The sequence below is a fragment of the Hypanus sabinus genome, chromosome 31 (assembly GCF_030144855.1).
Source record: "Hypanus sabinus isolate sHypSab1 chromosome 31, sHypSab1.hap1, whole genome shotgun sequence".
Taxonomy (NCBI): Eukaryota; Metazoa; Chordata; class Chondrichthyes; order Myliobatiformes; family Dasyatidae; genus Hypanus; species Hypanus sabinus.
In genome coordinates this window covers 36,160,206-36,182,529 of record NC_082736.1, presented here as the reverse complement: position 1 = coordinate 36,182,529, position 22,324 = coordinate 36,160,206, and the positions used below count along the sequence as shown (strand labels likewise).

The 22,324-nt window shown below is 53.3% G+C and overlaps 1 protein-coding gene across 1 annotated transcript in view; it reads right to left on the bottom strand.

Moving 5' to 3' along the window:
• The window catches only part of zfpl1 (zinc finger protein-like 1), a 43,162-nt gene extending 20,838 nt beyond the window's left edge, over positions 1-22,324 (bottom strand). Inside the window, exons 1-2 of the mRNA XM_059955428.1 lie at positions 22,140-22,324; positions 14,706-14,817 (exon numbers count right to left, since the gene is read on the bottom strand). Of these exons, the coding sequence (XP_059811411.1) occupies positions 14,706-14,817; positions 22,140-22,241 (214 nt within the window). The 5' untranslated portion in view covers positions 22,242-22,324. The remainder of the gene's footprint in view (positions 1-14,705; positions 14,818-22,139) is intronic.

Genomic DNA, 22,324 nt, shown 5'->3' with positions numbered 1-22,324 from the left:
AGTGGGGGAGTCTAGGACCAGAGGACACAGATAGAGTGGGTGTGGAGAGGATGTTTCCTATAGTGGGGGAGTCTAGGACCAGAGGACACAGATAGAGTGGATGTGGAGAGCCTGTTTCCTATAGTGGGGGAGTCTAGGACCAGAGGACACAGATAGAGTGGAAGTGGAGAGGATGTTTCCTATAGTGGGGGAGTCTAGGACCAGAGGACACAGATAGAGTGGATGTGGAGAGGATGTTTCCTATAGTGGGGGAGTCTAGGACCAGAGGACACAGATAGAGTGGGTGTAGAGAGAATGTTTCCTATAGTGGGGGAGTCTAGGACCAGAGGACACAGATAGAGTGGATGTGGAGAGGATGTTTCCTATAGTGGGGGGGTCTAGGACCAGAGGACACAGATAGAGTGGATGTGGAGAGCCTGTTTCCTATAGTGGGGGAGTCTAGGACCAGAGGACACAGATAGAGTGGATGTGGAGAGGATGTTTCCTATAGTGGGGGAGTCTAGGACCAGAGGACACAGATAGAGTGGGTGTGGAGAGGATGTTTCCTATAGTGGGGGAGTCTAGGACCAGAGGACACAGATAGAGTGGATGTGGAGAGGATGTTTCCTATAGTGGGGGAGTCTAGGACCAGAGGACACAGATAGAGTGGATGTGGAGAGGATGTTTCCTATAGTGGGGGGGTCTAGGACCAGAGGACACAGATAGAGTGGATGTGGAGAGCCTGTTTCCTATAGTGGGGGAGTCTAGGACCAGAGGACACAGATAGAGTGGATGTGGAGAGGATGTTTCCTATAGTGGGGGAGTCTAGGACCAGAGGACACAGATAGAGTGGGTGTGGAGAGGATGTTTCCTATAGTGGGGGAGTCTAGGACCAGAGGACACAGATAGAGTGGATGTGGAGAGCCTGTTTCCTATAGTGGGGGAGTCTAGGACCAGAGGACACAGATAGAGTGGATGTGGAGAGCCTGTTTCCTATAGTGGGGGGAGTCTAGGACCAGAGGACACAGATAGAGTGGGTGTGGAGAGGATGTTTCCTATAGTGGGGGAGTCTAGGACCAGAGGACACAGATAGAGTGGGTGTGGAGAGGATGTTTCCTATAGTGGGGGAGTCTAGGACCAGAGGACACAGATAGAGTGGATGTGGAGAGCCTGTTTCCTATAGTGGGGGAGTCTAGGACCAGAGGACACAGATAGAGTGGATGTGGAGAGGATGTTTCCTATAGAGGGGGGGGTCTAGGACCAGAGAACACAGATAGACTGGATGTGGAGAGGATGTTTCCTATAGTCGGGGAGTCTAGGACCAGAGGACACAGATAGAGTGGATGTGGAGAGGATGTTTCCTATAGTGGGGGAGTCTAGGACCAGAGGACACAGATAGAGTGGGTGTGGAGAGAATGTTTCCTATAGTGGGGGAGTCTAGGACCAGAGGACACAGATAGAGTGGATGTGGAGAGGATGTTTCCTATAGTGGGGGGGTCTAGGACCAGAGGACACAGATAGAGTGGATGTGGAGAGGATTTTTACTGTGGCAGGGGAGTCTAGGATCAGAGGACACAGATAGACTTGATGTAGATAGGTGAGGATGTTTCCAATAGTAGGGGAGTGCAGGAGCGGAGGACACAGATGGTGTGGATGTGGAGAGGATGTTTCTGATAGTGGGGGAGTCTAGGACCAGAGGACACAGATAGAGTGGATGTGGAGAGGATGTTTCCTATAGTGGGGGAGTCTAGGACCAGAGGACACAGATAGAGTGGATGTGGAGAGGATGTTTCCTATAGTGGGGGAGTCTAGGACCAGAGGACACAGATAGAGTGGATGTGGAGAGGATGTTTCCTATAGTGGGGGAGTCTAGGACCAGAGGACACAGATAGAGTGGATGTGGAGAGGATGTTTCCTATAGTGGTGGAGTCTAGGACCAGAGGACACAGATAGAGTGGATGTGGAGAGGATGTTTCCTATAGTGGGGGAGTCTAGGACCAGAGGACACAGATAGAGTGGATGTGGAGAGGATGTTTCCTATAGTGGGGGAGTCTAGGACCAGAGGACACAGATAGAGTGGATGTGGAGAGGATGTTTCCTATAGTGGGGGAGTCTAGGACCAGAGGACACAGATAGAGTGGATGTGGAGAGCCTGTTTCCTATAGTGGGGGAGTCTAGGACCAGAGGACACAGATAGAGTGGATGTGGAGAGGATGTTTCCTATAGTGGGGGAGTCTAGGACCAGAGGACACAGATAGAGTGGATGTGGAGAGGATGTTTCCTATAGTGGGGGAGTCTAGGACCAGAGGACACAGATAGAGTGGATGTGGAGAGGATGTTTCCTATAGTGGGGGAGTCTAGGACCAGAGGACACAGATAGAGTGGATGTGGAGAGCCTGTTTCCTATAGTGGGGGAGTCTAGGACCAGAGGACACAGATAGAGTGGATGTGGAGAGCCTGTTTCCTATAGTGGGGGAGTCTAGGACCAGAGGACACAGATAGAGTGGATGTGGAGAGCCTGTTTCCTATAGTGGGGGAGTCTAGGACCAGAGGACACAGATAGACTGGATGTGGAGAGGATGTTTCCTATAGTGGGGGAGTCTAGGACCAGAGGACACAGATAGAGTGGGTGTGGAGAGGATGTTTCCTATAGTGGGGGAGTCTAGGACCAGAGGACACAGATAGAGTGGATGTGGAGAGCCTGTTTCCTATAGTGGGGGAGTCTAGGACCAGAGGACACAGATAGAGTGGATGTGGAGAGGATGTTTCCTATAGTCGGGGAGTCTAGGACCAGAGGACACAGATAGAGTGGATGTGGAGAGCCTGTTTCCTATAGTGGGGGAGTCTAGGACCAGAGGACACAGATAGAGTGGATGTGGAGAGCCTGTTTCCTATAGTGGGGGAGTCTAGGATCAGAGGACACAGATAGACTGGATGTGGAGAGGATGTTTCCTATAGTGGGGGAGTCTAGGACCAGAGGACACAGATAGAGTGGGTGTGGAGAGGATGTTTCCTATAGTGGGGGAGTCTAGGACCAGAGGACACAGATAGAGTGGATGTGGAGAGCCTGTTTCCTATAGTGGGGGAGTCTAGGACCAGAGGACACAGATAGAGTGGATGTGGAGAGGATGTTTCCTATAGTGGGGGAGTCTAGGACCAGAGGACACAGATAGAGTGGATGTGGAGAGGATGTTTCCTATAGTGGGGGAGTCTAGGACCAGAGGACACAGATAGAGTGGGTGTAGAGAGAATGTTTCCTATAGTGGGGGAGTCTAGGACCAGAGGACACAGATAGAGTGGATGTGGAGAGGATGTTTCCTATAGTGGGGGGGTCTAGGACCAGAGGACACAGATAGAGTGGATGTGGAGAGGATGTTTCCTATAGTGGGGGAGTCTAGGACCAGAGGACACAGATAGAGTGGATGTGGAGAGGATGTTTCCTATAGTGGGGGAGTCTAGGACCAGAGGACACAGATAGAGTGGGTGTGGAGAGGATGTTTCCTATAGTGGGGGAGTCTAGGACCAGAGGACACAGATAGAGTGGATGTGGAGAGGATGTTTCCTATAGTGGGGGAGTCTAGGACCAGAGGACACAGATAGAGTGGATGTGGAGAGGATGTTTCCTATAGTGGGGGGGTCTAGGACCAGAGGACACAGATAGAGTGGATGTGGAGAGCCTGTTTCCTATAGTGGGGGAGTCTAGGACCAGAGGACACAGATAGAGTGGATGTGGAGAGGATGTTTCCTATAGTGGGGGAGTCTAGGACCAGAGGACACAGATAGAGTGGGTGTGGAGAGGATGTTTCCTATAGTGGGGGAGTCTAGGACCAGAGGACACAGATAGAGTGGATGTGGAGAGCCTGTTTCCTATAGTGGGGGGAGTCTAGGACCAGAGGACACAGATAGACTGGATGTGGAGAGGATGTTTCCTATAGTGGGGGAGTCTAGGACCAGAGGACACAGATAGAGTGGGTGTGGAGAGGATGTTTCCTATAGTGGGGGAGTCTAGGACCAGAGGACACAGATAGAGTGGATGTGGAGAGCCTGTTTCCTATAGTGGGGGAGTCTAGGACCAGAGGACACAGATAGAGTGGATGTGGAGAGGATGTTTCCTATAGAGGGGGGGTCTAGGACCAGAGAACACAGATAGACTGGATGTGGAGAGGATGTTTCCTATAGTCGGGGAGTCTAGGACCAGAGGACACAGATAGAGTGGATGTGGAGAGGATGTTTCCTATAGTGGGGGAGTCTAGGACCAGAGGACACAGATAGAGTGGGTGTGGAGAGAATGTTTCCTATAGTGGGGGAGTCTAGGACCAGAGGACACAGATAGAGTGGATGTGGAGAGGATGTTTCCTATAGTGGGGGGTTCTAGGACCAGAGGACACAGATAGAGTGGATGTGGAGAGGATGTTTCCTATAGTGGGGGAGTCTAGGACCAGAGGACACAGATAGAGTGGATGTGGAGAGGATGTTTCCTATAGTGGGGGAGTCTAGGACCAGAGGACACAGATAGAGTGGGTGTGGAGAGGATGTTTCCTATAGTGGGGGAGTCTAGGACCAGAGGACACAGATAGAGTGGATGTGGAGAGGATGTTTCCTATAGTGGGGGAGTCTAGGACCAGAGGACACAGATAGAGTGGATGTGGAGAGGATGTTTCCTATAGTGGGGGGGTCTAGGACCAGAGGACACAGATAGAGTGGATGTGGAGAGCCTGTTTCCGAGAGTGGGGGAGTCTAGGACCAGAGGACACAGATAGAGTGGATGTGGAGAGGATGTTTCCTATAGTGGGGGAGTCTAGGACCAGAGGACACAGATAGAGTGGATGTGGAGAGGATGTTTCCTATAGTGGGGGAGTCTAGGACCAGAGGACACAGATAGAGTGGATGTGGAGAGGATGTTTCCTATAGTGGGGGAGTCTAGGACCAGAGGACACAGATAGAGTGGATGTGGAGCGGATGTTTCCTATAGTGGGGGAGTCTAGGACCAGAGGACACAGATAGAGTGGATGTGGAGAGGATGTTTCCTATAGTGGGGGAGTCTAGGACCAGAGGACACAGATAGAGTGGATGTGGAGAGGATGTTTCCTATAGTGGGGGGATCTTGGACCAGAGGACACAGATAGAGTGGATGTGGAGAGGATGTTTCCTATAGTGGGGGAGTCTAGGACCAGAGGACACAGATAGAGTGGGTGTGGAGAGGATGTTTCCTATAGTGGGGGAGTCTAGGACCAGAGGACACAGATAGAGTGGATGTGGAGAGCCTGTTTCCTATAGTGGGGGAGTCTAGGACCAGAGGACACAGATAGAGTGCATGTGGAGAGGATGTTTCCTATAGAGGGGGGGTCTAGGACCAGAGGACACAGATAGACTGGATGTGGAGAGGATGTTTCCTATAGTCGGGGAGTCTAGGACCAGAGGACACAGATAGAGTGGATGTGGAGAGGATGTTTCCTATAGTGGGGGAGTCTAGGACCAGAGGACACAGATAGAGTGGGTGTGGAGAGAATGTTTCCTATAGTGGGGGAGTCTAGGACCAGAGGACACAGATAGAGTGGATGTGGAGAGGATGTTTCCTATAGTGGGGGGGTCTAGGACCAGAGGACACAGATAGAGTGGATGTGGAGAGGATGTTTCCTATAGTGGGGGAGTCTAGGACCAGAGGACACAGATAGAGTGGATGTGGAGAGGATGTTTCCTATAGTGGGGGAGTCTAGGACCAGAGGACACAGATAGAGTGGGTGTGGAGAGGATGTTTCCTATAGTGGGGGAGTCTAGGACCAGAGGACACAGATAGAGTGGATGTGGAGAGGATGTTTCCTATAGTGGGGGAGTCTAGGACCAGAGGACACAGATAGAGTGGATGTGGAGAGGATGTTTCCTATAGTGGGGGGGTCTAGGACCAGAGGACACAGATAGAGTGGATGTGGAGAGCCTGTTTCCTATAGTGGGGGAGTCTAGGACCAGAGGACACAGATAGAGTGGATGTGGAGAGGATGTTTCCTATAGTGGGGGAGTCTAGGACCAGAGGACACAGATAGAGTGGATGTGGAGAGCCTGTTTCCTATAGTGGGGGAGTCTAGGACCAGAGGACACAGATAGAGTGGATGTGGAGAGCCTGTTTCCTATAGTGGGGGAGTCTAGGACCAGAGGACACAGATAGACTGGATGTGGAGAGGATGTTTCCTATAGTGGGGGAGTCTAGGACCAGAGGACACAGATAGAGTGGGTGTGGAGAGGATGTTTCCTATAGTGGGGGAGTCTAGGACCAGAGGACACAGATAGAGTGGATGTGGAGAGCCTGTTTCCTATAGTGGGGGAGTCTAGGACCAGAGGACACAGATAGAGTGGATGTGGAGAGGATGTTTCCTATAGTCGGGGAGTCTAGGACCAGAGGACACAGATAGAGTGGATGTGGAGAGCCTGTTTCCTATAGTGGGGGAGTCTAGGACCAGAGGACACAGATAGAGTGGATGTGGAGAGCCTGTTTCCTATAGTGGGGGAGTCTAGGATCAGAGGACACAGATAGACTGGATGTGGAGAGGATGTTTCCTATAGTGGGGGAGTCTAGGACCAGAGGACACAGATAGAGTGGGTGTGGAGAGGATGTTTCCTATAGTGGGGGAGTCTAGGACCAGAGGACACAGATAGAGTGGATGTGGAGAGCCTGTTTCCTATAGTGGGGGAGTCTAGGACCAGAGGACACAGATAGAGTGGATGTGGAGAGGATGTTTCCTATAGTGGGGGAGTCTAGGACCAGAGGACACAGATAGAGTGGATGTGGAGAGGATGTTTCCTATAGTGGGGGAGTCTAGGACCAGAGGACACAGATAGAGTGGGTGTAGAGAGAATGTTTCCTATAGTGGGGGAGTCTAGGACCAGAGGACACAGATAGAGTGGATGTGGAGAGGATGTTTCCTATAGTGGGGGGGTCTAGGACCAGAGGACACAGATAGAGTGGATGTGGAGAGGATGTTTCCTATAGTGGGGGAGTCTAGGACCAGAGGACACAGATAGAGTGGATGTGGAGAGGATGTTTCCTATAGTGGGGGAGTCTAGGACCAGAGGACACAGATAGAGTGGGTGTGGAGAGGATGTTTCCTATAGTGGGGGAGTCTAGGACCAGAGGACACAGATAGAGTGGATGTGGAGAGGATGTTTCCTATAGTGGGGGAGTCTAGGACCAGAGGACACAGATAGAGTGGATGTGGAGAGGATGTTTCCTATAGTGGGGGGGTCTAGGACCAGAGGACACAGATAGAGTGGATGTGGAGAGCCTGTTTCCTATAGTGGGGGAGTCTAGGACCAGAGGACACAGATAGAGTGGATGTGGAGAGGATGTTTCCTATAGTGGGGGAGTCTAGGACCAGAGGACACAGATAGAGTGGGTGTGGAGAGGATGTTTCCTATAGTGGGGGAGTCTAGGACCAGAGGACACAGATAGAGTGGATGTGGAGAGCCTGTTTCCTATAGTGGGGGGAGTCTAGGACCAGAGGACACAGATAGACTGGATGTGGAGAGGATGTTTCCTATAGTGGGGGAGTCTAGGACCAGAGGACACAGATAGAGTGGGTGTGGAGAGGATGTTTCCTATAGTGGGGGAGTCTAGGACCAGAGGACACAGATAGAGTGGATGTGGAGAGCCTGTTTCCTATAGTGGGGGAGTCTAGGACCAGAGGACACAGATAGAGTGGATGTGGAGAGGATGTTTCCTATAGAGGGGGGGTCTAGGACCAGAGAACACAGATAGACTGGATGTGGAGAGGATGTTTCCTATAGTCGGGGAGTCTAGGACCAGAGGACACAGATAGAGTGGATGTGGAGAGGATGTTTCCTATAGTGGGGGAGTCTAGGACCAGAGGACACAGATAGAGTGGGTGTGGAGAGAATGTTTCCTATAGTGGGGGAGTCTAGGACCAGAGGACACAGATAGAGTGGATGTGGAGAGGATGTTTCCTATAGTGGGGGAGTCTAGGACCAGAGGACACAGATAGAGTGGATGTGGAGAGGATGTTTCCTATAGTGGGGGGGTCTAGGACCAGAGGACACAGATAGAGTGGATGTGGAGAGCCTGTTTCCTATAGTGGGGGAGTCTAGGACCAGAGGACACAGATAGAGTGGATGTGGAGAGGATGTTTCCTATAGTGGGGGAGTCTAGGACCAGAGGACACAGATAGAGTGGATGTGGAGAGCCTGTTTCCTATAGTGGGGGAGTCTAGGACCAGAGGACACAGATAGAGTGGATGTGGAGAGCCTGTTTCCTATAGTGGGGGAGTCTAGGACCAGAGGACACAGATAGACTGGATGTGGAGAGGATGTTTCCTATAGTGGGGGAGTCTAGGACCAGAGGACACAGATAGAGTGGGTGTGGAGAGGATGTTTCCTATAGTGGGGGAGTCTAGGACCAGAGGACACAGATAGAGTGGATGTGGAGAGCCTGTTTCCTATAGTGGGGGAGTCTAGGACCAGAGGACACAGATAGAGTGGATGTGGAGAGGATGTTTCCTATAGTCGGGGAGTCTAGGACCAGAGGACACAGATAGAGTGGATGTGGAGAGCCTGTTTCCTATAGTGGGGGAGTCTAGGACCAGAGGACACAGATAGGAGTGGATGTGGAGAGCCTGTTTCCTATAGTGGGGGAGTCTAGGATCAGAGGACACAGATAGACTGGATGTGGAGAGGATGTTTCCTATAGTGGGGGAGTCTAGGACCAGAGGACACAGATAGAGTGGGTGTGGAGAGGATGTTTCCTATAGTGGGGGAGTCTAGGACCAGAGGACACAGATAGAGTGGATGTGGAGAGCCTGTTTCCTATAGTGGGGGAGTCTAGGACCAGAGGACACAGATAGAGTGGATGTGGAGAGGATGTTTCCTATAGTGGGGGAGTCTAGGACCAGAGGACACAGATAGAGTGGATGTGGAGAGGATGTTTCCTATAGTGGGGGAGTCTAGGACCAGAGGACACAGATAGAGTGGGTGTAGAGAGAATGTTTCCTATAGTGGGGGAGTCTAGGACCAGAGGACACAGATAGAGTGGATGTGGAGAGGATGTTTCCTATAGTGGGGGGGTCTAGGACCAGAGGACACAGATAGAGTGGATGTGGAGAGGATGTTTCCTATAGTGGGGGAGTCTAGGACCAGAGGACACAGATAGAGTGGATGTGGAGAGGATGTTTCCTATAGTGGGGGAGTCTAGGACCAGAGGACACAGATAGAGTGGGTGTGGAGAGGATGTTTCCTATAGTGGGGGAGTCTAGGACCAGAGGACACAGATAGAGTGGATGTGGAGAGGATGTTTCCTATAGTGGGGGAGTCTAGGACCAGAGGACACAGATAGAGTGGATGTGGAGAGGATGTTTCCTATAGTGGGGGGGTCTAGGACCAGAGGACACAGATAGAGTGGATGTGGAGAGCCTGTTTCCTATAGTGGGGGAGTCTAGGACCAGAGGACACAGATAGAGTGGATGTGGAGAGGATGTTTCCTATAGTGGGGGAGTCTAGGACCAGAGGACACAGATAGAGTGGATGTGGAGAGCCTGTTTCCTATAGTGGGGGGAGTCTAGGACCAGAGGACACAGATAGACTGGATGTGGAGAGGATGTTTCCTATAGTGGGGGAGTCTAGGACCAGAGGACACAGATAGAGTGGGTGTGGAGAGGATGTTTCCTATAGTGGGGGAGTCTAGGACCAGAGGACACAGATAGAGTGGATGTGGAGAGCCTGTTTCCTATAGTGGGGGAGTCTAGGACCAGAGGACACAGATAGAGTGGATGTGGAGAGGATGTTTCCTATAGAGGGGGGGTCTAGGACCAGAGAACACAGATAGACTGGATGTGGAGAGGATGTTTCCTATAGTCGGGGAGTCTAGGACCAGAGGACACAGATAGAGTGGATGTGGAGAGGATGTTTCCTATAGTGGGGGAGTCTAGGACCAGAGGACACAGATAGAGTGGGTGTGGAGAGAATGTTTCCTATAGTGGGGGAGTCTAGGACCAGAGGACACAGATAGAGTGGATGTGGAGAGGATGTTTCCTATAGTGGGGGGTTCTAGGACCAGAGGACACAGATAGAGTGGATGTGGAGAGGATGTTTCCTATAGTGGGGGAGTCTAGGACCAGAGGACACAGATAGAGTGGATGTGGAGAGGATGTTTCCTATAGTGGGGGAGTCTAGGACCAGAGGACACAGATAGAGTGGGTGTGGAGAGGATGTTTCCTATAGTGGGGGAGTCTAGGACCAGAGGACACAGATAGAGTGGATGTGGAGAGGATGTTTCCTATAGTGGGGGAGTCTAGGACCAGAGGACACAGATAGAGTGGATGTGGAGAGGATGTTTCCTATAGTGGGGGGGTCTAGGACCAGAGGACACAGATAGAGTGGATGTGGAGAGCCTGTTTCCGAGAGTGGGGGAGTCTAGGACCAGAGGACACAGATAGAGTGGATGTGGAGAGGATGTTTCCTATAGTGGGGGAGTCTAGGACCAGAGGACACAGATAGAGTGGATGTGGAGAGGATGTTTCCTATAGTGGGGGAGTCTAGGACCAGAGGACACAGATAGAGTGGATGTGGAGAGGATGTTTCCTATAGTGGGGGAGTCTAGGACCAGAGGACACAGATAGAGTGGATGTGGAGCGGATGTTTCCTATAGTGGGGGAGTCTAGGACCAGAGGACACAGATAGAGTGGATGTGGAGAGGATGTTTCCTATAGTGGGGGAGTCTAGGACCAGAGGACACAGATAGAGTGGATGTGGAGAGGATGTTTCCTATAGTGGGGGGATCTTGGACCAGAGGACACAGATAGAGTGGATGTGGAGAGGATGTTTCCTATAGTGGGGGAGTCTAGGACCAGAGGACACAGATAGAGTGGGTGTGGAGAGGATGTTTCCTATAGTGGGGGAGTCTAGGACCAGAGGACACAGATAGAGTGGATGTGGAGAGCCTGTTTCCTATAGTGGGGGAGTCTAGGACCAGAGGACACAGATAGAGTGCATGTGGAGAGGATGTTTCCTATAGAGGGGGGGTCTAGGACCAGAGGACACAGATAGACTGGATGTGGAGAGGATGTTTCCTATAGTCGGGGAGTCTAGGACCAGAGGACACAGATAGAGTGGATGTGGAGAGGATGTTTCCTATAGTGGGGGAGTCTAGGACCAGAGGACACAGATAGAGTGGGTGTGGAGAGAATGTTTCCTATAGTGGGGGAGTCTAGGACCAGAGGACACAGATAGAGTGGATGTGGAGAGGATGTTTCCTATAGTGGGGGGGTCTAGGACCAGAGGACACAGATAGAGTGGATGTGGAGAGGATGTTTCCTATAGTGGGGGAGTCTAGGACCAGAGGACACAGATAGAGTGGATGTGGAGAGGATGTTTCCTATAGTGGGGGAGTCTAGGACCAGAGGACACAGATAGAGTGGGTGTGGAGAGGATGTTTCCTATAGTGGGGGAGTCTAGGACCAGAGGACACAGATAGAGTGGATGTGGAGAGGATGTTTCCTATAGTGGGGGAGTCTAGGACCAGAGGACACAGATAGAGTGGATGTGGAGAGGATGTTTCCTATAGTGGGGGGGTCTAGGACCAGAGGACACAGATAGAGTGGATGTGGAGAGCCTGTTTCCTATAGTGGGGGAGTCTAGGACCAGAGGACACAGATAGAGTGGATGTGGAGAGGATGTTTCCTATAGTGGGGGAGTCTAGGACCAGAGGACACAGATAGAGTGGATGTGGAGAGGATGTTTCCTATAGTGGGGGAGTCTAGGACCAGAGGACACAGATAGAGTGGATGTGGAGAGGATGTTTCCTATAGTGGGGGAGTCTAGGACCAGAGGACACAGATAGAGTGGATGTGGAGAGGATGTTTCCTATAGTGGGGGAGTCTAGGACCAGAGGACACAGATAGAGTGGATGTGGAGAGGATGTTTCCTATAGTGGGGGAGTCTAGGACCAGAGGACACAGATAGAGTGGATGTGGAGAGGATGTTTCCTATAGTGGGGGGATCTTGGACCAGAGGACACAGATAGAGTGGATGTGGAGAGGATGTTTCCTATAGTGGGGGGATCTTGGACCAGAGGACACAGATAGACTGAATGTGGAGAGGATGTTTCCTATAGTGGAGGAGTCTAGGACCAGACGATACAGATAGAGTGGATGTGGAGAGGATGTTTCCTGTAGTGGGGGAGTCTAGGACCAGAGGACACAGATAGAGTGGGTGTGGAGAGGATGTTTCCTATAGTGGGGGAGTCTAGGATCAGAGGACACAGATAGAGTGGATGTGGAGAGGATGTTTCCTATAGTGAGGGAGTCTAGGACCAGAGGACACAGATAGAGTGGATGTGGAGAGGATGTTTCCTATAGTGGTGGAGTCTAGGACCAGAGGACACAGATAGAGTGGATGTGGAGAGGATGTTTCCTATAGTGGGGGAGTCTAGGACCAGAGGACACAGATAGAGTGGATGTGGAGAGGATGTTTCCTGTAGTGGGGGAGTCTAGGACCAGAGGACACAGATAGAGTGGATGTGGAGAGGATGTTTCCTGTAGTGGGGGAGTCTAGGACCAGAGGACACAGATAGAGTGGATGTGGAGAGGATGTTTCCTGTAGTGGGGGAGTCTAGGACCAGAGGACACAGATAGAGTAGATGTGGAGAGGATGTTTCCTATAGTGGGGGAGTCTAGGACCAGAGGACACAGATAGATGGATGTGGAGAGCCTGTTTCCTATAGTGGGGGAGTCTAGGACCAGATGGGACGGCATCAGAATAGAGATGTCCATTTGGAGATGAGGAGGAACCTCTGTTGTCAAAGAGTGGAGAATTCTTTGCCACAGGCAGCTTTGGAGGCCAGGTCTTTATGTTTCTTTTTCAGGCAGAAGGGATACGGGGGAGAAGGCAGGAGATTGGGACAGAGAGGGAGAATGAATCAGCCATGAGAGCAGACTCGATGGGCCAAATTATGCTCCTATGTCTCATGGTCTTACAAGTTACCTAATGTATTCATATTTATTGTGTTCTTTATCTTACTTTGTTTTTTGGTGCTGCATTGGATGCGGAATAAAAATTTGGTAACTGTTACTCCACATCTGCTAATTAAATTTGCTGAGGACACTACATTGATTGGCCTGATCTCAAATAATAACGAGGTGGCCTACAGGGAAGAAGTCATCACCCTGACACAGTGGTGTCAAGAAAACAACCTCTCCCTCAATGTTGCAAAAACAAAGGGAGCTGGTTGTAGATTACAGGAGAATGGGGACAGGCTAACCCCTTCTGACATCAATGGATCTGGGGTTGAGAGGGTGAACAGCTTCAAGTTCCTCAGCATAAACATCACCGAGGACCTCACGTCGTCTGTACACACTCACGTATGGTGAAAAAGGCACAACAGCACCTCTTTCACCTCAGATGGTTGAGGAAGTTTGGTGTGGGCCCCCAACTTACTATAGGGACATAATTGAGAGCATCCTGACTGGCTGCATCACTGCCTGGTGCGGGAACTGTACCTCCCTCAATTGCAGGACTCTGCAGAGAGCGGAGCAGACAGCCCAGCACATCTGTAGATGTGAACTTCACACTATGCAGGACACTTACAAAGACAGGTATGTAAAAAGAGCCCGAAGGATTGGGGACTCGAGTCACCCCAACCACAAACTGTTCCAGCTGCTACCAGCCGGGGAAGCGGTACCGCAGCATAAAAGCCAGGACCAACAGGCTCTGGGACAGCTTCTTCCACCAGGCCATCAGACTGCTTAACTCCTGCTGATATTGAGAAATATACCTGACATAATCACTATATATACCTGAAATATAACCACTATGAACTAGCTATTTACTACACTATGTAATCACTCCTATGTACTGAATATTACTATGTATTAGTTTACTAGACACATTTTGCTATGTATTGTTTTACTAGATACCTTGTATTCTCTTAGCTGCATACTGTGGCAGTTAAAGAACACCTGTTTAGCTAGCAGCACTAATTAGCTGAAACGTACTCCATGTATTATACTCAGCCTTTGTTTATTAAGAGATAACGGTGGCGGACAGGATGGTACTAGCAGAAAATGTAATGTGAGGGAGGTTAAGGAGGCTGACGGAGAAACAACCTTGGCCAGGAATGAGGCCCAAGATGTGAACTGGAAAGAAATACTGGAGGCGCACCGAGAGCTAGGCAAGAGCGATTGACTAGTTAATGTATAGATGATATGCAGCTAGAAATTGATTGGGTATGCTGATGAGACCGAAATGTAACTGAGATAAGTAATTACTATAAAGAATGCTGTACACCGGAGCTCGGCGGGCTTTCGGTGACAAGTTCATCGATTGCCTCAGCCTTTGTTTGCAAATAAAGGTTTAAACTTCTCGAAGAATTGTCTGCGTCTCCTGGTCATTTCACGTAACTAGGACACGGACACAACTGTATTTCAATGTTATATTGACAATCCTGTTATACATAATATTGACTATAAATTACTATAAATTGGACTTTGCACATTTAGACGGAGACATAACGTAAAGATGTTTACTCCTCATGTATATACTCCTCCTTCAATTATTTTGTTCTCCTTTACACTTGTGTACGTACTGGAACTGGCATTAAACAAACTTGAAACTTGCAATGATTCCCTGTGCAGTTTGGACTGGCCGTTGTCCTGTCACCTTTGCTACTTGCCTCAGCACCCGAGAGGCGGTGCGAAAGAGAGAGCCGAGCAGGGGAAACCAGCGCTCACCGTAACAGACCAGCCGGACCGTGTCATCATCGGCGAGCGGCGCGCTGCAGAGGCGGCAGCTGGGGCTGTAGTCGCTGTCCTGGAGCCACTGGAGGTACGACTGAACGATGCACTGTCGCGGGAGGAGGCAGACAGGTTAAATGCCGCAGATCCCCGGCGCAACCCTCCCACCAACAACGTCGTGCGCCTGACCGCCACGGAGATGGGCCTCAGGGATCCCTCCGATCCCTTCCTAGGTTCAGTCCATGCGAGTATCCCAATATAGTTTCACAGAGACACCCGGCATTAACACAGGCCCTTCGGCCCATCTCATCCATGCCAACAAAGTTCCATTGGCCTACAGTCCTGTTCAAAAGTCTTAGTTATGCACTTATCGAGGGCTAGGGTGCCTCACACTTTTGCACAGTACTGTATGCTTGAACCTTATCCCTCTAAATCAAGGATTCTCAACCTTTTTCAGGGATCAATAACATTAAGTAAATGGTCTGTGTTCTAAACCTTTCCTATCCACGTGTCGTTTGAATGTTCTGAATGTACCTGCCTCAACCACTTCCTCTGGCAGCTCGTTCCATATACCGACCACCTTCTGGGTGTAGAAGTTGTCCCTCAGATCCCTGTTAAGTATCTCCCCTCTCACCTTAAACCGTGCCCTCTGGTTCCTGATTCCCAGACCCTGGTGAAAAGACTGCTCACATTCACCCTATCTGTGTCCCTCATAGTTCTACACACCTCTAGAAGGTCACCCCTCAGTCTCCGACACCCTATCTGTGTCCCTCATAGTTCTACACACCTCTAGAAGGTCACCCCTCAGTCTCCGACACCCTATCTGTGTCCCTCATAGTTCTATACACCTCTATAAGGTCACCCCTCAATCCATAAACTCCAGGGAATAAAGCCCCAGCCTGCCCAATCTCTCTCCATAACTCAGTTTCTCAAGTCTTCATAAATCTCCTTTGCACTCTCTCCAGCTGAAACACTTTTTGTCCTTCACGGGATGAACAGTACTGTTAACAATGGACTCAGTTATGGGCTGGACTCCTGGTACTGACTCGCTGGTCTAAACAATCCCCGTCAGACACCTCACACTCTGGATGGCTAATCCCTGACCCACTGGCCTGATTCCAAATACAGAGTCGTAGAGAAGTACAGCTCAGAAACAGGCCTGTGGGCCCATCCAGTCTGTGCCGAACCACTTAAACCTCCTACTTCCACCGACCCGCACGGGGACCACAGCCCTCTGTGCCCCAGCCATCCATGTACCCACCCAAACTTTGCATTAATGTTGAAATCGCGCTCACATGCACCACTAGTGCTGGCAGCTCATTCCATACTCTCACCACCCTCTGGGTGAAGAAGCTTCCCTTCATGTTCCCGTTAAACTTTTCAGCTTTTACCCTCAAACCATGACCTCGGATTGTTGTCCCACCCAACCTCAGTGGAAAGCCTGCTTGCATTTACCCCACCTATACCCCTCATAATTTTGTATACCACTCCTCTCATTCTCCTACACTCCAGGGAATAAATTCTTAACCGATTCAACCATTACTTATAACTCGGGCCAAATTCCCAGCATTATGCACACCAGATCCCTCATGAACTAGACCACCAGTGGGTCCCCTAACTTACAGATCACTGCCAAGGTCACCTAACTAACCCTTGACACTGGATCACTGGCTGGTTCCCCAATTCATTGGATCACCTCCCAATCATTAACGTGACCTCTAACTCACTGGATCACTGGTGAAATCACGAACTGGACCACAGTCGGTCTCCTAACACACTGAGCCTCCGGATCTCCGCGACACTGGATCACTACTGGGATCTCTCCCACACAGGGTCACGGGTCACTGTATCCCTCCCACACTGGGGAGCTCAACCGCTGGGATCTCTCCCACACGGGGTCACGGGTCACTGTATCCCTCCCACACTGGGGTGTTGAAGCGCTGGGATCTCTCCCACACATGGAGTCACGGGTCACTGTATCCCTCCCACACTGGGGTGTTGAAGCGCTGGGATCTCTCCCACATGGGGTCACGGGTCACTGTATCCCTCCCACACTGGGTTGTTGAAGCGCTGGGATCTCTCCCACACATGGGGTCACGGGTCACTGTATCCCTCCCACACTGGGGTGTTGAAGCGCTGGGATCTCTCACACACGGGTCACTGTATCCCTCCCACACTGGGGAGCTGAACCGCTGGGATCTCTCCCACACGGGGTCACGGGTCACTGTATCCCTCCCACACTGGGGTGTTGAAGCGCTGGATCAGAATCTCCCACACACGGGGTCACGGGTCACTGTATCCCTCCCACACTGGGATGTTGAAGCGCTGGGATCTCTCCCACACACGGGGTCACGGGTCACTGTATCCCTCCCACACTGGGGTGTTGAAGCGCTGGATCAGAATCTCCCACACACGGGGTCACGGGTCACTGTATCCCTCCCACACTGGGGAGCTGAACCGCTAGGATCACTCCCACATGGGGTCACGGGTCACTGAATCCCTCCCACACTGGGGAGCTGAACCGCTGGGATCTCTCCCACACGGGGTCACGGGTCACTGTATCCCTCCCACACTGGGGTGTTGAAGCGCTGGATCAGAATCTCCCACACACGGGGTCACGGGTCACTGTATCCCTCCCACACTGGGATGTTGAAGCGCTGGGATCAGAATCTCCCACACGGGGTCACGGGTCACTGTATCCCTCCCACACTGGGGAGCTGAACCGCTGGGATCTCTCCCACACGGGGTCACGGGTCACTGTATCCCTCCCACACTGGGGTGTTGAAGCGCTGGGATCTCTCCCACACACGGGGTCACGGGTCACTGTATCCCTCCCACACTGGGGTGTTGAAGCGCTGGGATCTCTCCCACACGGGTTCCGGGTCACTGTATCCCTCCCACACTGGGATGTTGAAGCGCTGGATCAGAATCTCCCACACACGGGGTCACGGGTCACTGTATCCCTCCCACACTGGGATGTTGAAGCGCTGGATCAGAATCTCCCACACACGGGGTCACGGGTCACTGTATCCCTCCCACACTGGGGTGTTGAACTGCTGGGATCTCTCCCACACGGGGTCACGGGTCACTGTATCCCTCCCACACTGGGGTGTTGAAGCGCTGGGATCTCTCCCACACGGGTCACTGTATCCCTCCCACACTGGGATGTTGAAGCGCTGGGATCTCTCCCACACGGGGTCACGGGTCACTGTATCCCTCCCACACTGGGATGTTGAAGCGCTGGATCAGAATCTCCCACACACGGGGTCACGGGTCACTGTATCCCACCCACTCTGGGATGTTGAAGCGCTGGGATCTCTCACACACGGGTCACTGTATCCCTCCCACACTGGGGTGTTGAAGCGCTGGGATCTCTCCCACACGGGGTCACGGGTCACTGTATCCCTCCCACACTGGGGTGTTGAAGCGCTGGGATCTCTCCCACACGGGTCACTGTATCCCTCCCACACTGGGATGTTGAAGCGCTGGGATCTCTCCCACACGGGGTCACGGGTCACTGTATCCCTCCCACACTGGGATGTTGAAGCGCTGGATCAGAATCTCCCACACACGGGGTCACGGGTCACTGTATCCCACCCACTCTGGGATGTTGAAGCGCTGGGATCTCTCACACACGGGTCACTGTATCCCTCCCACACTGGGGTGTTGAAGCGCTGGGATCTCTCCCACACACGGGGTCACGGGTCACTGTTTCCCTCCCACACTGGGGTGTTGAAGCGCTGGCGTCTCTCCCACACGGGGTCACGGGTCACTGTATCCCTCCCACACTGGGGTGTTGAACTGCTGGGATCTCTCCCCCACACGGGGTCACGGGTCACTGTATCCCTCCCACACTGGGGTGTTGAAGCGCTGGGATCTCTCCCACACGGGGTCACGGGTCACTGTATCCCTCCCACACTGGGATGTTGAAGCGCTGGGATCTCTCCCACACATGGAGTCACGGGTCACTGTATCCCTCCCACACTGGGGTGTTGAAGCGCTGGGATCTCTCCCACATGGGGTCACGGGTCACTGTATCCCTCCCACACTGGGTTGTTGAAGCGCTGGGATCTCTCCCACACATGGGGTCACGGGTCACTGTATCCCTCCCACACTGGGGTGTTGAAGCGCTGGGATCTCTCACACACGGGTCACTGTATCCCTCCCACACTGGGGAGCTGAACCGCTGGGATCTCTCCCACACGGGGTCACGGGTCACTGTATCCCTCCCACACTGGGGTGTTGAAGCGCTGGATCAGAATCTCCCACACACGGGGTCACGGGTCACTGTATCCCTCCCACACTGGGGTGTTGAAGCGCTGGATCAGAATCTCCCACACACGGGGTCACGGGTCACTGTATCCCTCCCACACTGGGGAGCTGAACCGCTAGGATCACTCCCACATGGGGTCACGGGTCACTGAATCCCTCCCACACTGGGGAGCTGAACCGCTGGGATCTCTCCCACACGGGGTCACGGGTCACTGTATCCCTCCCACACTGGGGTGTTGAAGCGCTGGATCAGAATCTCCCACACACGGGGTCACGGGTCACTGTATCCCTCCCACACTGGGGTGTTGAACCGCTGGGATCCCTCCCACACTGGGGTGTTGAAGCGCTGGGATCTCTCCCACACGGGTCACTGTATCCCTCCCACACTGGGGTGTTGAACCGCTGGGATCCCTCCCACACTGGGGTGTTGAAGCGCTGGGATCTCTCCCACACGGGTCACTGTATCCCTCCCACACTGGGGTGTTGAACCGCTGGGATCCCTCCCACACTGGGGTGTTGAAGCGCTGGGATCTCTCCCACACGGGTCACTGTATCCCTCCCACACTGGGGTGTTGAACCGCTGGGATCCCTCCCACACTGGGGTGTTGAACCGCTGGGATCTCTCCCACACGGGTCACTGTATCCCTCCCACACTGGGGTGTTGAACCGCTGGGATCCCTCCCACACTGGGGTGTTGAAGCGCTGGGATCTCTCCCACACGGGGTCACGGGTCACTGTATCCCTCCCACACTGGGGTGTTGAAGCGCTGGGATCTCTCCCACACGGGTCACTGTATCCCTCCCACACTGGGGTGTTGAACCGCTGGGATCTCTCCCACACGGGGTCACGGGTCACTGTATCCCTCCCACACTGGGGTGTTGAAGCGCTGGGATCTCTCCCACACGGGGTCACGGGTCACTGTATCCCTCCCACACTGGGTTGTTGAACCGCTGGGATCCCTCCCACACTGGGGTGTTGAAGCACTGGGATCTCTCCCACACGGGTCACTGTATCCCTCCCACACTGGGGTGTTGAACCGCTGGGATCTCACCCACACACGGGGTCATGGGTCACTGTATCCCTCCCACACTGGGGTGTTGAAGCGCTGGGATCTCTCCCACACGGGGTCACGGGTCACTGTATCCCTCCCACACTGGGTTGTTGAAGCGCTGGGATCTCTCCCACACGGGGTCACGGGTCACTGTATCCCTCCCACACTGGGGTGTTGAAGCGCTGGGATCTCTCCCACACGGGGTCACGGGTCACTGTATCCCTCCCACACTGGGGTGTTGAAGCGCTGGGATCTCTCCCACACGGGGTCACGGGTCACTGTATCCCTCCCACACTGGGGTGTTGAAGCGCTGGGATCTCTCCCACACGGGGTCACGGGTCACTGTATCCCTCCCACACTGGGTTGTTGAAGCGCTGGGATCTCTCCCACACGGGGTCACGGGTCACTGTATCCCTCCCACACTGGGGTGTTGAAGCGCTGGGATCTCTCCCACACGGGGTCACGGGTCACTGTATCCCTCCCACACTGGGGTGTTGAAGCGCTGGGATCTCTCCCACACGGGTCACTGTATCCCTCCCACACTGTGGTGTTGAAGCACTGGGATCTCTCCCACACGGGGTCACGGGTCACTGAATCCCTCCCACACTGGGGTGTTGAAGCGCTGGATCAGAATCTCCCACACACGGGGTCACGGGTCACTGTATCCCTCCCACACTGGGGAGCTGAACCGCTAGGATCACTCCCACATGGGGTCACGGGTCACTGAATCCCTCCCACACTGGGGAGCTGAACCGCTGGGATCTCTCCCACACGGGGTCACGGGTCACTGTATCCCTCCCACACTGGGGTGTTGAAGCGCTGGATCAGAATCTCCCACACACGGGGTCACGGGTCACTGTATCCCTCCCACACTGGGATGTTGAAGCGCTGGGATCTCTCCCACACGGGGTCACGGGTCACTGTATCCCTCCCACACTGGGGTGTTGAAGCGCTGGGATCTCTCCCACACACGGGGTCACGGGTCACTGTATCCCTCCCACACTGGGGTGTTGAAGCGCTGGGATCTCTCCCACACGGGTCACTGTATCCCTCCCACACTGGGGTGTTGAAGCGCTGGGATCTCTCCCACACACGGGGTCACGGGTCACTGTATCCCTCCCACACTGGGGTGTTGAACCGCTGGGATCCCTCCCACACTGGGGTGTTGAAGCGCTGGGATCTCTCCCACACGGGTCACTGTATCCCTCCCACACTGGGGTGTTGAACCGCTGGGAACCCTCCCACACTGGGGTGTTGAAGCGCTGGGATCTCTCCCACACGGGTCACTGTATCCCTCCCACACTGGGGTGTTGAACCGCTGGGATCTCTCCCACACGGGTCACTGTATCCCTCCCACACTGGGGTGTTGAACCGCTGGGATCCCTCCCACACTGGGGTGTTGAAGCGCTGGGATCTCTCCCACACGGGGTCACGGGTCACTGTATCCCTCCCACACTGGGGTGTTGAAGCGCTGGGATCTCTCCCACACGGGTCACTGTATCCCTCCCACACTGGGGTGTTGAACCGCTGGGATCTCTCCCACACGGGGTCACGGGTCACTGTATCCCTCCCACACTGGGGTGTTGAAGCGCTGGGATCTCTCCCACACGGGGTCATGGGTCACTGTATCCCTCCCACACTGGGGTGTTGAAGCGCTGGGATCTCTCCCACACGTGGTCACGGGTCACTGTATCCCTCCCACACTGGGGTGTTGAACCGCTGGGATCCCTCCCACACTGGGGTGTTGAAGCGCTGGGATCTCTCCCACACGGGTCACTGTATCCCTCCCACACTGGGGTGTTGAACCGCTGGGATCCCTCCCACACTGGGGTGTTGAAGCGCTGGGATCTCTCCCACACACGGGGTCACGGGTCACTGTATCCCTCCCACAGTGGGGTGTTGAACCGCTGGGATCCCTCCCACACTGGGGTGTTGAAGCACTGGGATCTCTCCCACACGGGTCACTGTATCCCTCCCACACTGGGGTGTTGAACCGCTGGGATCTCTCCCACACGGGGTCACGGGTCACTGTATCCCTCCCACACTGGGGTGTTGAACCGCTGGGATCTCTCCCACACGGGGACCCCGGATCCCTCCCACCGGCCCACCTTGCTGTGCTTGGAGATGAGACAGTGCTCGCACACGTTGACGCGGTGTTCGAAGCAGAAGAGGTTGGTGACGCGGCGCTTCGGGCACTTGCAGAGCCCCATGGCGTCCACTCGGCCCGTCACCGCTGCCTCTGCCTCCCACTGTTACTACTGCCGCTGCTGCCACGTCTCTTCCGGGTGTCGGC